General features: G+C 49.2%; 1 protein-coding gene across 17 annotated transcripts in view; it reads right to left on the bottom strand.

The window, feature by feature from the left end:
* ARHGEF7 (Rho guanine nucleotide exchange factor 7) overlaps nucleotides 1-15,402 on the bottom strand; it is a 137,062-nt gene that overhangs the window by 66,265 nt on the left and 55,395 nt on the right. For 8 of the 17 annotated variants that reach the window (XR_006408518.3, XM_048215744.2, XM_026490044.4 and 5 more), the window contains 2 exons: nucleotides 8,461-8,545; nucleotides 4,342-4,472 (listed from right to left, as the gene is read on the bottom strand). The exons of 3 other annotated variants lie outside the window; for them this stretch is intronic. Coding sequence is in view for 5 of the 14 variants with exons in the window: in XM_048215744.2 (XP_048071701.1) it covers nucleotides 4,342-4,472; nucleotides 8,461-8,545 (216 nt within the window). In the remaining 9 variants the exon portion in view is untranslated. Of the gene's footprint in view, nucleotides 1-4,341; nucleotides 4,473-8,460; nucleotides 8,546-10,559; nucleotides 12,053-15,402 lie in introns of those variants that run through there. 6 more of the 17 variants (XR_007188973.2, XM_048215742.2, XM_048215746.2 and 3 more) reach the window with 3 other exon arrangements.

Below are 15,402 nucleotides of genomic sequence, written 5' to 3' on the forward strand. Positions count from 1 at the left end.
GTGACCAGGGCTGGCCCCAGTCTCAGGAGGTACGGGGCACCACAGGGACAGGAAGTGCTTTGAGGGCTCATGTAAGGACTCTCACAAGTGAAGGGGAGCAACCATGTCCCCTCCTCATCTGACTATTCTCTCCACACATGGAAAGGAAACTCAGGAGCCCACAGTCATACTTAACCAGGAGTCAAGGGAAAACTCAGGGCACAAAAGGACAGGAGGAATCCCCAAAGCAGTCAGTACAGTTTATTCACCAATAAAAAAGGATGGAGTCAGCCTCAGACAGGAGGAAAAACAAGACCCAAGTCACAGCCTGAGGCCCCTACTCTCCAGTGCAGTTATGGAGTCCCTCAGTCTGGGGGAGGGGTCCAGCATGCAGCACAGGGGCACAGAAAAGAGCTCAGCACAGGGTGTCGGTGGGGAGCAGGGAGAAGTCGCCCCAAGAAAAGAATAATGAGGAAGCAACAGGGAAGTGCCAAGGTAAGGAAGTTAAAAGCTCCAGGTTAGTGCAAACGAAATGCTAGAACTGCTCAAACGTGCCTACACCACAAACCAGAAACCTGTCTAGGAACAGACGGATTCAGAGACCCCAAAGCAGGCTTATGCTGACAGTGAGCTCCGAGGTGGTGGTCACGCGAGACCTGCTCAACCAGAGGCGCGACCACGGAGTCAGTACATGTGCCCAAGGGCTCTGAAAGACTACCCTGGAAACACTGATCCTTGCCTGGGGAATGAGTGCCATACACAATCGAGAGGTCACAAAATTAATGTTCAGGAAACCACGAATTGTGTTTAGCTTATTAAGGAAAATTTCAAACAAAGTAGAAGATGATGGGTAGCTGGAGATCACCCATCACCTAGTTGTCGCCCTCCCCCTCCCTCGTGCTCACTTTGCCCATCCCCCACCCCTCTCTGGCAACCATCAGTTTGTTCTCTATGGGTTTGTTTTTGCTTTTTATTTTGTTTATCGGATACCACATGTAAGTGGACTAATGTGGTACCTTCTCTGACTTATTTCACTCAGCAGTATACCCTCTAGGTCCATCCATGTTATTACAAACAGCAAGATTTTATTCTTCATGGCTGAGTGATACTCCATTGTGAATATATACCACATCTTTACTCATCTGTCTTCGGATACTCGGGTTGCTTCTATACCTGGGCTACTGCAAATAATGCTGCAATAAATATAGAGGTGCACGTATCTTTTTAAATTAGTGTTTGTTTTCTTTGGGCAAATACTCAGTAGTGGAGTTACTGATCATATGGTATTTCTATTTTCAACCTGAAGAACCATGATATTGTTTCCCACAGTGGCTGCACCAATTTACGTTCCCAGCAACAGTGCCCAAGGGCTCCCCTTCCTCCACATCCTCGCCAACACCTGTTAATGGTCTTCCTGATCCTAGCTATTCCGACTGAGGTGAGGGGTTCTTTCACACCTTGGTTCTGAGGTGCAATTCTGTGATGGTTAGTGATGTTGAGCACCTTTTCATGGGTCTTTGGGCCACCTGTAGGTCTTTGGGAAAATGCCTATTTGGGTCCTCTGCCCGTTTTTAATTGGATTTTTTGACGCTCATTTGTGTAAATTCTTAATATATTTTAGATACTGACCCCTTATGGGATAGGTCACTTCCAAGTAACTTCTCCCATTCAGCAAGCTGTCTTTTTCATTTGTTGATGGCTCCTTTGCTATAATAAAGCTTTTTATCTTGGTGTACTCCTAAAAGTTTGTTTCCCTTGCCTGAGGAGACACACAAGAAAAAGGTTTCTATGGCCTTTTTCAAAGAAATCACTGCCTTTGTTTTCTTCTAGGAGTTTTATGACTTTAGGTCTCACATTTAGATCTTTAATCCATTTTGAGTTAATTTTTGTGTGTGGTATAAGAAAGTGGTCCAGTTCTCCCAACACCATTGTTTGAAGAGACCGTCTTTCCCCACTGAATAGTCTCGCCTCCTCTGCCGTAGGTTTATATACTTATTTATAACGGACGCACAGCGGCAGGCTCATTTCTGGGCTCTCAGCTCTGTTCCACTGATCTGTGTCTGCTCTTGTGCCAGCACTCTACTGACTATCCCAGCTCTCAAGTGCACTCTGAAATCGGGGTTAGGGTACGCCCAGCGTCGTTCTTCCTCAAGACTGCCTTGGCTACTTCAAGTCTCCTGCGGCCCCACAAACTGTAGCAGTACTTGTTCTAGTTCCGGGGCCGGTACTACTGTGACTCCCGCAGGCGCTGCATCGAATCCGCAGACTGCTTTGGGGGCGTGGGCACGGAAACAGCATGGACTCCTCTAATCCACAGGAAGTTTTCCATCTGTTTGTGTCATCCTCAAGCTCTTTCACTGTTTTTTAGTGTTCAGAGTACAGTCTTTCACCTCCTTGATTACATTTATTCCTTTTTTATTCTTTTTGGCACAATTATAAATCCAATTAAGAAAACAATTTCTCTTTGTAGTGCCCATCATCCAGCTTTAAATATTTTGCCATCCTTATTATAATTTTTAACCCAAGAAAGTTACCTCAAAGTACTAAGGACACCTGCAGAAAAATCCAAAGGCAAAGGTCATCCTCACGCAGCATGGTAAGAAAAGCCTTGCCCCTGCCCCTCTCATCAGCAGCTGATGGGGTCTCTTCCAATCACAGACACCAAACAGAAGGGATGGTAGAGGGCTTTTTATTTCTGGAGTAACTTAAAATTTCTCCAGCTCATCAAAAATTAATCCTACACTTACTGTGATCTCAGTAACATTCACTATTCAACATTACATTAAACTGCATTTTGCTTAAAATTATGCATGTGCAATCTAATCTTCATGTACGCAACAAGTAGTTAAAAACAGACACAGGTAGTGGCCCCTGAGTGGTTCAGTCAGTGAAGCATCCGACTTGATTTCAGCTCAGGTCATGATTTCAGGGTCATGGGATTGACCCCTGCACAGCGAGGAGTCTGCCTGGGATTCTCTCTCTGTCCCCCCACCACCTCATACACACTCATGCTCTAAAATTAATTAAAAGTTAGCACAGGTAAATGGGTGAGGCAACAGGTATTTCTTTACCCAGAGTTTGCTGAGTTTGTTTTCTTACATTTCCCACCAGGAATTTTATAAAAGCTAAATTTAAAATGTTTTTCAAGTAGTTTGTATATTTTTTCCTCAATTTAGAATCAAAATACTCCCAATAGTGCTCTGAAAAATTCACCTAGTGTTAAAGCCTGTGCCTCGTGGGGTCACTGGAAGGGTCATCTGAGGGAGTGCAGGAACAGCGCCTGGAACAGCGCACACAGAACAGTGGCACACAGCATAGCACACACAAGCAGAAACGGTAATGGCACCACTCTAAGGAAAAACCAGTAATAATGAGTTAGCAGTTTTCAAAAAATTCAGGAACATGTAAAAGTTACGGTGCCTTCCGTAGCTTCCTTTTCAACCCTCCTTCATGAATTAAAGTCAAATTCCCTCCACAAAATACAACTCTAACCAATTTCTTTCTTTAGGGTCACCATTAGCTTACTTAACAATCTTCTTTTCTGTGTCGAAGCAGACAACGTAGCTGTGGTCCCTAAACCCTCGAAGAGTTGGGTTCTCTTTAGACTCTTGTGCAAGACCATTTGTCTCGAACACAGGTTTACTAAATGGTACATGAAAGCAGTCATACGACTAATCAAACTAAGTGCCATCACCCACAAGCTCCAAAGAGGGTTCCACGTGTTTGTACAAGGATCGCAGGGCCGGCCTCTCCGCACACAGTCCCCATTCAGCACTGTACTTCATCTCTGTCCAGTCTCATGGTTACACCCTGTGTTCTAGGCTCACAGCCTGTACCCTAACAACTTAGAAATGAACTTTTCTTCACTTCCCAGGATAACCATTCACTTCAGTTCCTTTTCCACATCACCACCAGCCATTAGAAGGGAGTCCCTCTTTCACCAATCATATCCTGATGCAGGAAACACTCTAAGTCATGCTTTTAGAAAGACCATCTCTTTTGATTCTTCAGCTGTTAGCCATTTCTTCCTTACATATCTAAATTTCTTATTCCCATACTTTCTGTACATTTGCACAAAGCAAATAAAATACAAGAGACCTGGGAAACACCTTAAAGCACCCATCTCTCTATATTAACAGATCTAAGGAGTCTTAAAATATGAGCCCTAAAATATATAAGTTTCTCAGAAGCAGTCAAGTGTAACATGTGGCTACTGTGGCAATGCAGTGATCAGCCAACGCCATACCCAAGTAAAGGAACCACGGACACAAAGCCAGAGAACCCTCCAGCTGGGCAGCAGCACCCGGTTCAGGGGCACACACTCACCTCCCCAACATACCCCAATCATCCACTCAAACTTACCAAACTTCGATACTGGCCCTGGAACAATTTTGAAGTCCGACTGTGCGAAGGCTGAGCTCCCAGAGAGTCAAAAGACTTTATCCGATGAGAAGAGGGCCGGGCACACACGGAGTCACTTCCCAGGCCGATGTCTGAAAAGGTCATGCAGAGAGAAGAGCGAGCTGAGACGCTGGCAAGCATGCACCCTCGCAGCACACCAGACTCTCAACAGGGGCAGCCCCTGGGGAACACATGGCAGAGGCAACAAAAAGCGGGCCACTCATGCATAGAAGACTGTCCACCGCAGAAACGGCCTGCACACTGGACAGAACTATTCATCAGTTCTATAGTATGATTTTCAAATTTCTTAAAGGTTTTATAACTTTTTAATATTTTCCCCTTCACATGGAAAACACAAGCCTCTCAAATTCAGAGCATCCCCCCCAGTACTGATTCCCAACACACCATCCCTGCGCACCCACTTGTCCAGGACTGAACTTCATGGTAGAAACAGGAGGAATTATTTGCAACAAAAGTAAAAGATTCTTGCTTAATAAGAAGAAAAAAAAACCCTTAGAGCTTTTAGTTAGAGACCCTTCTAAGGATTACTTCCTCAGAACGAAGGCAGCCAAGCTTTACGACACAAAGTTCTGGAAGGACTGAAGTAAAGAGGTATGAAAAGTGCCCAGCGCACTCCCTCAGTCTCTTCGTGAGTAGAGACACTCCACTTGGGCCAACCAACAAGTAAATGTTAGCAACCCATTTCTGAGAAGGGAGTTGACTAAAAAAACAGATGAGGCCATGAGGAAACTTCCCAGGGAAATCACTGTACCAAGATCCACACACCTAGCAACCTCCTAAAGCTACCACACAAAAGGGGAGCCTTCATTAAAAATATCCTTGGGGCACCTGGGTGGTTCAGTCAGTTAAGCAGCCACTCTTGCTTTCAGCTCAGGTCAGGATCTCAGGGTCATGAGACAGAGCCTCGCACAGGGCTCTGTGCTGAGCGTGGAGCCTGCTTGGGGCTCTCTCTCTCCCTTGGCCCCTCCCAAACCCCCAACTCCCCCCCCACACACACGCAAGCTCTCTAAAAATAAAATATAAATAATAAAATAAAAATATCCTTAAACTGGTCATCTCCAGTTCCTATTTTTCTGGCAGATCTGCTGGGGTTGGCTTACACCGTGTCTTATGAACAGAGTTAGCTGTCAACTGCAAGTCTGAAGCTCTCATAGGAAAGCCCGGATTTGCAGCTGGTCTTGAAGCACACAGGCCGTGGCCCCATTGAGGCTACGTCCCCTGAGAGCCACGCAGGGCTGCACACATCGAGAGGGGCCCACTTACCTGGGCTTCTGTCTGTCCTTCCTGCTGCCCACCTGGCTCTACTGACACCAGAGTCTGGAAACCCAGTCCTCAAACAGCCTTGCCAGCCCAGTTTTAAATCCATAGCAGAACATCGCTAACAGGCCGCCGCCATTCTCAGGTCCTGCTTCAGGCTGTAGTAATGGCCAGCGCTTTCTACTACAGCAAGGCACAGGCCTCGGGAATCTCAAGCACAAAACCAGCTCCTCAAGGGCATTTCATGGGGATTCGGCCCAAGGTGGCAACGCGCCATACCCCTGTTCTCGCCTGACTCCACCTTTCAAGGGACCGTTTAGTGCAATGGAAGAGTCTCAGGATATCCCTATTTCCTGCTGTCTTCTGCCCAGTTAAAAGGCAAGTGTTCACCAACATACCCAAAGAACGCAAGGGTCTTTAAGTGGCAGAAGTAAAGGGAAAATATGAACATATGACAAGGCCAACAAACCTGGAACCAACAGCTGCAACTGTTATTATTCAGTCATTTAAAAGTGAGATCTAAAAAGACAGGGTCACTTCCATCACGCTGACTTCAGGGACAAAATTTAAGAGCAAATAGCCCAATATAAGAGCAAGAAGTTCTTGGGGTGCCTGGTGCGCTCAGTCAGGTGTCCAACTGTCGATTTCTGCTCAAGTCGTGATCGCAGGTCGTGGGATGGAGCCCCGCATCAGGCTCCACACTCAGTGCAGAGTCTGCCTGCAATTCTCTCTCTCTCTCTCCCGCTGCCCCTCTCCCCTCTTGCACACCAGGCACGCTCTTGCTCTAAAAAAGGGGGGTGGCCAAAAAGCCCTTTCCAGCTGAGAGGTTTCCAGTGTCAACACTGAAAGGAAGAGTACCAAGTTTATCAGGTTTATTTTGCAACTTTCCAAACGGGTCTTTGTTGAGAACACCTTACATCTCCTAAGTGTCCAATGCTCTCAAGGGTACGGGAGTAATACTTGTGCACAAGAGGGGGAAAAAACAATGGTATCGTGCTCAGGAGACGTCAGATCTGGGCCACGTTCATGACGAGGAGCACCCACCCAAGAGCACGCCCCCCCCCCATCTTCCCTAAGCTGGCACCTGTTCTTCAACTGCAGGGAGACCAAGCAAGCGGCGGCAAGGCCAAAGTGGTCCTCCTCCCTCCTGAGCAGCCACCAGAGAAGGAGGCCCTGGAGACAGGGGGTCTCTGTAAAAAATGACGTGCAGATTGCCTCTGTGTCTGCTGCTCTCGCCCCTGCCTGCACAGAGACCCCTACCAGTCCCAGGACACGCACATAAAACTGAGGCCCAGGTGGCTTATTAAAGCAGCCGGCAGTCAGGACCCACACGGCGAAGAAATGCAACCGTGCCCGCTCTGCATCGGTTTCTTCCGTTCGATTCCAGGATCTATGATTTCCGTCACTGCATTCCGCCCACTGTTACACAACTCTCTTCTAATCTGGTTGTTCACATTAAAGCTACATCCGTTACAATGTGGGATAGAGAAGGCAGCTTCAATGCCTAATAACCTTTATAAAATGCCCTCAAGTTCTGTGTGTAAAACATCAAGTCGTAGGATGATTCTAACCATGTCCATCTTTGTATCCCCTTCCGGAACTTCTCCGTCCTGGTCTCCCTCCCTCCTCCTGGATTTAGATCCTCACCGACTTCCCACACTTGCTCACAGAAGCTCCTAACTTATCAACTGAGCCAATTCCCCCAGATACTTCCACCTCAACAGCCCTAGGAGACTTTCAACTTTAAACGACACAGTCAAGCTGAGAAAACACAGCCACATCAAAAGCCCTGCCCGGGGATGGCAGGCAATGGCAGGGGCTCTGTCTGGGTGGTGCTCCCCACGCCCCACCCCATGCCTCTGCACAGGCAGGGGCAGCAGCCAGACAGCCCGCCCAGCAAACAAGTTCTAGGAAGCGGCACCTGAGTCCCTGCGCAGAGCGCACCGAAAGCTGGCGCTGCAGCCCACAGTGCTCTGACGGCTCCCCCCACACCCCATCTGAAGGGCCAGGAAGAAAATGACAAGAGCCCCTCACAAAATACACTTGAGGTTTCTTTTCAAGAGACCTCAAGGTCTAACTTGCTCCTGTAAATCTGAACCTACAAATGTATAAAGTTAAATGGAAAAAGAAAAGGGACTTTAAAACACAAGAGCCACTAAGTCCTTTAGCTCTCTAAAGACAGAGCTTCTCGGTGCTCAGGGGGCAGGCGGGGCCTCCCTCCAAGAAATCTGCACAGAAGCTCTCCTGTCCTCAGGGTCTCGGAGCCCAGCTCCATCCAGGCCCCTCCAATGAGGGATGACCCAGGCTCACAACACTGCAAACGCATAGCCTGGGCACCCTCATCACCCTCAGCAGGCCTGGCCCAGGTAGGGGTTTACTGCAGGGCCCAATTCACTGGCCACTTCCCTGGCCATGATCACCCCTCACAAACAGTCTCTGGATCTGCTCCCTAGACATAAGCTTTAATCAGCATAATCTTAATAAAAACCCAGAGAAAGTGCTTCTAGCTCCAAGACAGCCCATGAGTCTGCCCACGTGAAAAACACTTCTCCTCTACTATCATTTCAACTAGACATCTTTCCGCCCACACAAAGGAAAACACCTGCTATCCACCACAGGACCTAAGAGGAAGACTTTGATCAAATAAGAAAAGCACATCACAGCAAAAATTACAACCAAATATGTAATGTGATAGCTTATTTTAACAATTCAATAGTGCTCACTTTTGCCTTGCCAACTGAAAAGCAAATGTTTTTGCCCTTTTGTCTTCCCACCCCCTCAAGTTCAATAAAAAATTCTTACCTGCTGTTACTTTGTTTAGAGTCACTAAGGAACTGAGGACCTTGTTAAAATTCTGCCCCTGATACAAATCATTTGCATCAAATGTCTGAAAGGAAAAATTAAACAAGTTAGTAGGGTCTTATATGTCGGGTGCAGGATAAACGTAGTTCTCACAGCAATGAGAGGACCACGGCAGGATCCACTGTGCAAGTCCCAAAGACGCAGCCCGACCCGAAGGCTCAGACCAGTGAACGCGGCTTCCAGCAGAGGGGCAGGGGTCCCACCACAGTTCCTCACGCAGGCACGCTTTGGTCCGGGACACGGCGAGAGACCAGCTTCATAACCATCCACTCCCCATATGTCCCCAAACCCCTTAGCGAGCTGGGGAGGAGCCCACCCAGAGAGGGAGCTGTGGCTGCCAGCCCTCGGTGGGGCTGAGCTGACTTCACAATCCTGTCCCAGCCACAGTCCGTGTCACAGCTAGGCACAGCCAAGAGAAACCCAGAACCGACAGCACGAGGAAGGGAAAACAGAAGCAGGTTCCAGAAGGGGGACAGCTCTGAGGGGGCACCTCCACCCTCCAGGCACAGCCCTGAGGCCAAACCAGGACTATGTAGTCTGCGTCTCCTCCGACCTCAGCCACTACAGAGCGGGCACACGGGAGAGTCGGTCCTGGCACTGTCGCGCACACACACACAAATAACACGCCTGATACCTTACAGCTGCTCTATGATGTGTGCGCACACGCCAGTGCACACAGATCTCACTCCCAAATACTGCCTGAAGACTACATGTAGCTTCTGATCACCGAGGAACCTCCACAAAAAAATTTTAGTCAAATCACCTACAACTGCGCCAGAAAAATAATGAAAAGATTTCTTTCAGAGATGTCGATAACAAAGATGTGTTTAGATACCCAAACGTAAATCGTGTCAACAGCCTTCCAAGTTTCTCACAATGGGGCAGGAATGCACAAACATCACCAGTCATCCCAGGAAGGAGTAGCAGGAGGAGGGCCCCAACTTCCTCTCCAGGCTGCCTGCCACCTCCTCCCCTCCCCGCCCTCCCCTTCCTCCATCTCACACATCCTGCCAGGAACCCCCGTCTCCTTCCTGCCTCCCAGCACCCATCCCTTAACTCTCTCACAGGACTTCTCCTGTGAGGTGCCCTAACCAGGCTCTCCCAGTACACTCATAACAATGACAACTTTATGTTCCAAGAGTGTATGCCGCCCCACACTGTAAAATCTATAAACCAGATTTCACGACACCTAACATCTAGCAAAATGGCCAGCCCACAGTAAAAACTCCAATGTTTGCTGAATGGAAAATGTACCAATCAATCCACCCATCCACCCTCTGTTGTTAAATGTCACTACAAGGGACATTCATGTCAAGAGTTGCTAAGAGAAGCCATTCCAAATCTAAATGCTGCCTCCCTCAAAAAATCTTCAGTTAATAGTCTTGTGTATTTAATTTCTGAAATGAGTAAAAATCGTGAGGTTGGGTTTATTTAAACATGGGCAACCAAAAGGAAAACCAAAAATGAAAAAACTTCAAGAAAGGAGGCCATCAAGTCATGGAGTCAAGGGAGGAGCTGAACACACAGCTTGCCTTTCTAAATGCTGAAAGAAACTGAACGGAGCCCTAGCGCGTAAGTGTGGCCGCATCTACGCGCTCTGTACAGTTCCCGACGCCGTTTCCCTTCAGCGGACACACACGGTAAGGCGGATTTCATGCCAGCCCCTGCCCGTAAAAAGTACGCCTCAGAACAGAGCATCTTTAGAATCAGCTTCTGCAACACAGAATACGAGTCATTTGTTGTGATATTCAAGAAATTCCAAGCCAAGTGATAGCACGATCTAGGCTGACACATCCACCTACATTTTTAACGTGTTAGTTGTTTTTTGGGTTTGTTTTTTGTTTTTTAGAGAATTAAGAGTATTAACCTCAACAGGCGTCAGCTTCCTCACATGTAGAAGACGAACACCCCTGCACAGCTGTGACATGCAGCAGCAGCTCATCTGCAGGTCTCTCGGCTCTAAAGCTCTCACTTTAGAGATAGAAAAATTAAATGTGTGGCATTCTACGAGAAGAATTCTACATAAAAAGTCTACTAACCTTCATTGTGGTGAGGCAGCAGCAAGTCACAAAACCCAGAAAAACAGGATGTTGAAAACTGAAGTTTCCTGTTATTCCAGAACTATATATCTTTCTTACTTGGATATCTGGAAGCCTCTGGTTGGCTGAAGCTGCCCGCCAATGGGCTTCAATGTGACATCAGAACTTAAGTGAATTCACACGTGTACCACATTTCTTAACAGGAAACTACACAATGAGAGGAGACAAGTGCTTGCCACTGAGAAAAAACACATATTCTGGATCAAGGAAATGTTCTGACTAAAACCCTTCTCTAGAAAGAGACAGCAGACTATTTCCTGAATCAGGAATCTGTTCAACAGAAACCAAAACCAGAAAAATTTTCGAGTATATAGTTTATACTATGGGAACAGGAGCAAAGTCTTGTGAGGACTTTTATAGAAAGATCTCAGCAAAAGTCAGTCCACGTGGAGAAGGACCAGGACACTCAGCACACTAAATTACCCGGGGGCACTCAGTGCCCAAGGGCACCCGCCCTACCTCACGGCCGAACCATGGTGCCCAAAGAGCAGCACATGCCCACCCTGGCTGGGGTCACGAGCCAGCAGGAGGGAAGGAAGTAAACACCAAGGTCCGCCTTTCCTCAGGTGGCACCGGGAGCAGTGGTTCTCGGGGCGGGCTGCATGGTAGATCTCCAGGAATTTAGAAAACCAAGATACTCAAGCCAAATCCCAGCGCAATTATATCAGCATCTCTGAGGAGCAACCTCCCATCAAAATGTTAACACTCCCCAGGCAATTCCGCCCAGCTCAGGGGGAGAAACATGCCCCTGGAGAGACAAGGAAGGTGTGAATCCTCTCCCCAGGCAGGCTCACCCCCATGACCATAAGGACAGCAAGGACGGAACACTCAATATCCCAGAGACCTTGGAAAAGCATATTGCCAAAACTCACCTCATCTTCACATTTAAGTGAATTAAATGTACGGCGGAATCCAATATTCTCAAAATAAAATTATCCTACCAGTTTCCCCCCAAAATAGTAAAATATTAAAAAATCAGTAAATTTAATGTCAAAAGAAACCAAGAGTGACACACAGCAAACATAAACCACAGGGAAAGGCAGACAGAAGGGTGCAGAGCTGCAAGTGAGGCACGGAGGTGCTCTCCACAGCGCCTCCTCGAGGGCTCACCAGGGCGAGCTGCCCACCCTGCTCTGCTGGAAGGCTGCCCCCCTGCCTGTTTCAGCCTCAGATGACGGGAGGCACGGAAGTCCTCAGCACCTCGGGTTCCTCGCCCTTAGCATGGGAAGGAAGAACACACACTGGCGATGACAAGGATAGGAAGCAGCAACGTGCAAATGTCTCGCATTCTGGAAAAGGAACGAGGTGTAAAAACTCTGAATCAGGGGTGCTTGGGTGGCTCAGTCGTTAAGCGTCTGCTTTCGGCTCGGGGCGTGATCCCGGCGTTCTGGAATCGAGCCCCACATAAGGCTTCTCCACTAGGAGCCTGCTTCTTCCTCTCCTACTCCCCCTGCTTGTGTTCCCTCTCTCGCTGGCTGTCTCTGTCAAATAAATAAATAAAATCTTTAAAAAATAAATAAATAAAATAAAATAAAATGAAAACTCTGAATCAGGTACGCCAAGCCTGTGGTTTCCTGTAAAACTGACATATCAGTAACTACATTTTACCAAAGAAAATTGTTTTCTAAAACACAGCTACCAAGAAAAAAGCATCCTGGATGACTGGGGGTGCTGTGGAACAGACACCTCACAGACCATCCAGAGAAGGGAGTGCAGGTGTCCATACCACATGCTGCACAGGGCGGCCCCATGCGCCTTCTGGCCCCGCCCTCCACTGCTCTGCACCAGCCAGGTTTCAGCTCCGGCTCCCACAGGAGATGACCCCACTCCATCAAAGTGCTTGGGTTCCCATCCTCAAAGCTGCTGCCTCTCACAGACTAGCTCTCTTGCTCACACCTTTCCACCTTGACGGCGTGGACACTGTGGCACCCCGAGGCTCCTGGACAGAAATACACCAGCCCAGAAGAGGAGAGTGCCCCCTTCCACGCCGGCCTACACTCGGGTCTGCTCACAGTGGGGACGAACTGCACCTGCTGCCTGGGACTCCTCCCTGTCACCAAACAGCCACCCCCCTTGCGAATGCTTCCACAGAATGGTCACTCCCTGCACTGTCTGCCCAACACTCAACTATTCAAAGCCCTTTCACACAATTAACTCTTGGGGCGGGAATCATGGTCAACCTCACCCCAGCGCATTTTTAACACAGTGGGAAACAACCACAAATCCAAGCAGCACAGGCGGCAGAGGTAGGGGTGTAGGCAGCGTGAGCCTCAGGGCAGCTGCTGTGAGTGGGGCTCATGCAGAGCAGACAGACGCCGCCAGCAGCGGAGGAAGTGCTGCCCCCTAAGGCCGCCACAGCATCCCGGCTAGTGGGCCTGACTGGGGAGACAGATCTCCTTGCAACAGGAGGGAAACGATATTAAATCTGAGACTCTCAGTCGGGGGTCCCGCCTCCCCAACCAGGAAGGGGCTGCTAGGAACCTGCCCACACAGTCTGCAGCCCGAAGAGGGCCAGCCTCCCCTGCCCCGGACTCCGGCACAGTGGAGGCGGCAGCCGCAGGCCAGCTACACACGGTGCTCACCTACATCTTGGCCCCCAACTCGGGATCTGCTGGATACCCGAAGGAATGTGGGGTTCCCTCACAGCTGCAGCCTCTGGCATGAGCTCTGACAGCACCACAAATCTACCAAAAACTACCCCATCAAGGAACAAAGGCTGTGGCTTTCTCCATCAATCCCTCCACCAAAAAAAGGAGATTAACACAAAATTAAGATAAAAAGTTCCGAAATTCAAGTTGATGAAAGTGTATTCCAGAAGTACAATTACAGGCAGAGAAGTCTGAAGAGAAACATGCACATACAGACATGACAGAATCACCCCAAAACTAAAGACTTCCTTTATCAGGGGAAGATGCCAAACATCAAAAAGATTCTAAGAGCATACTCTCCTCGATTCAATCAGAGCAGGGCACTGCCATCATCTTTTTTTTCTTTTTTTAAGATTTTATTTATTTATTTGACAGAGAAATAGCCAGCGAGAGAGGGAACACAGCAGGGGAGTAGGAGAGGAAGAAGCAGGCTCCCAGTGGAGGAGCCCGACGTGGGACTCGATCCCGGAACACCGGGATCACGCCCTGAGCCGAAGGCAGATGCTTAACAACTGCGCCACCCAGGCGCCCCCTGCCATCGTCTTTCTAAGAGCATCAGAACACTTTTCCCCCAGGCTTGGCCAAACGCCCCCAGGCCAGCGGGCAGGCAGCACAGAACGTCACAGACAGTGAACACCTCCTGGGGACACCTCCCTGGCCAAGCGGTGATGTCAGGGTGGACAGCGGCTCTCGGAGGGGATGCAGCTGTGTCCTCCAACTCCACTCGAAGACTGAGCTTCATCAACAAAAGAGCACATCACTAAGCCAGCTGACACCAAAAGCTACCAACGAAGGCTCCAGGCTGTTTCTCTACCAACACCGGCTAGTCCTGGATGTCCCCCAACAAGGTACAATTTGAAAGAAAGGGGAGACTGATGCAAAGGGCTCCAAACAGAGCAGAACGGGCAAGACATGAAGTGGAGACCAGACAGAACACAAGCCAGGCTGCGGCACACACAGTCGCCGGCCACCCCATGTCACTCTGAGAGAACAGGAAAGTTAGTCCATGAGAGCAGATGTAAACCAGGACCATCCCAGACAAACCAGGCTAGATGCCCCCCCCAAATCTAGGAGCTCCCAATGCAAACCAGGATGAAGGGCAAGGCAGGACAGCACATGCGCACGGGCCTGCCGGCCTGTGGAAGCTCACTGCACGGCCTGGACACCACCTTCCTCACCGGAGGAACAAAGACTCCACTAGCCCACCTGCAAGGGCACCTCTGACACACGACACCACTTAAAGGATGACCAGCCCTTGGGAGGAAAGGCAAATCAGGGTCCAAGGAGTTAGCAGAGGAGAAAATGTGGGGGAGAAGGGTAAAGGGTGGCAGGGTCACAAGGTGGCCTTTCTGAGACTTTCGTAAAGGCTGCACGAGAGGGGAGACACCGCACAAGGCCACAAAGGAGGAGCAAGGCACTCCTCTGCACACTTGTTTCCAGGGAAAGGAGGCTCCAGGCTCTGGATGACAGGGAGATTGGCAAAGCAAAGTGCCACAGACCTGGCAGGACCCCCTTCCCACCTGCAGGCAAGAGGCACGCACACGCGAGCAGCAGCCTGCCCTCGGAAAAGGCCGGAGGCCGCCAGCAGCTCTGGTACACTAGCACCTGCCACAAGAGAGCAGAAAGGGCTTCGGAAAGAAGGGGACAAATAGGTATGGTCTCAGATGTGGGGACACTCAGCTACAGACGGAAAGCAGCAGGGAGAAGGTGCGCCACCTGTGTCAGGAGGACACCAGCTGGCCTGAGAGGCCACCTGCCCAGCGTCCCTCCCTAATCTGCCTGGAAGAGGACCAGAGGAACCAGCTCCTCAGAGCACCCACCACGCTGACCACTCATCCCCAGAAATACTGTCAGTGACATCACCAGAAGGGTCGACACAGGCCATCAAAGACCTGAATATCTGGCCCAGATTCACCTTCCTAGCCTTAACTTCTGGTAGTCCTCTAAAAATTTTCTATTTTGACATATTCCTTATTTATATGGTCACATTTAAATACCAAGGTTAGCCCCTGAACACCAGAAATCAGGAAGGCTCGCCTGTACAGGAAAATGGGGTTGTGTCACACAGGTCAAGCAAGCATCACCAGCATCCATGTGGCAGGGCAGTGCCAGGAGGGTGACCCCCCGTGTGTATC

This window comes from Ursus arctos, unplaced genomic scaffold (genome assembly GCF_023065955.2).
Source record: "Ursus arctos isolate Adak ecotype North America unplaced genomic scaffold, UrsArc2.0 scaffold_10, whole genome shotgun sequence".
Classification (NCBI taxonomy): Eukaryota; Metazoa; Chordata; class Mammalia; order Carnivora; family Ursidae; genus Ursus; species Ursus arctos.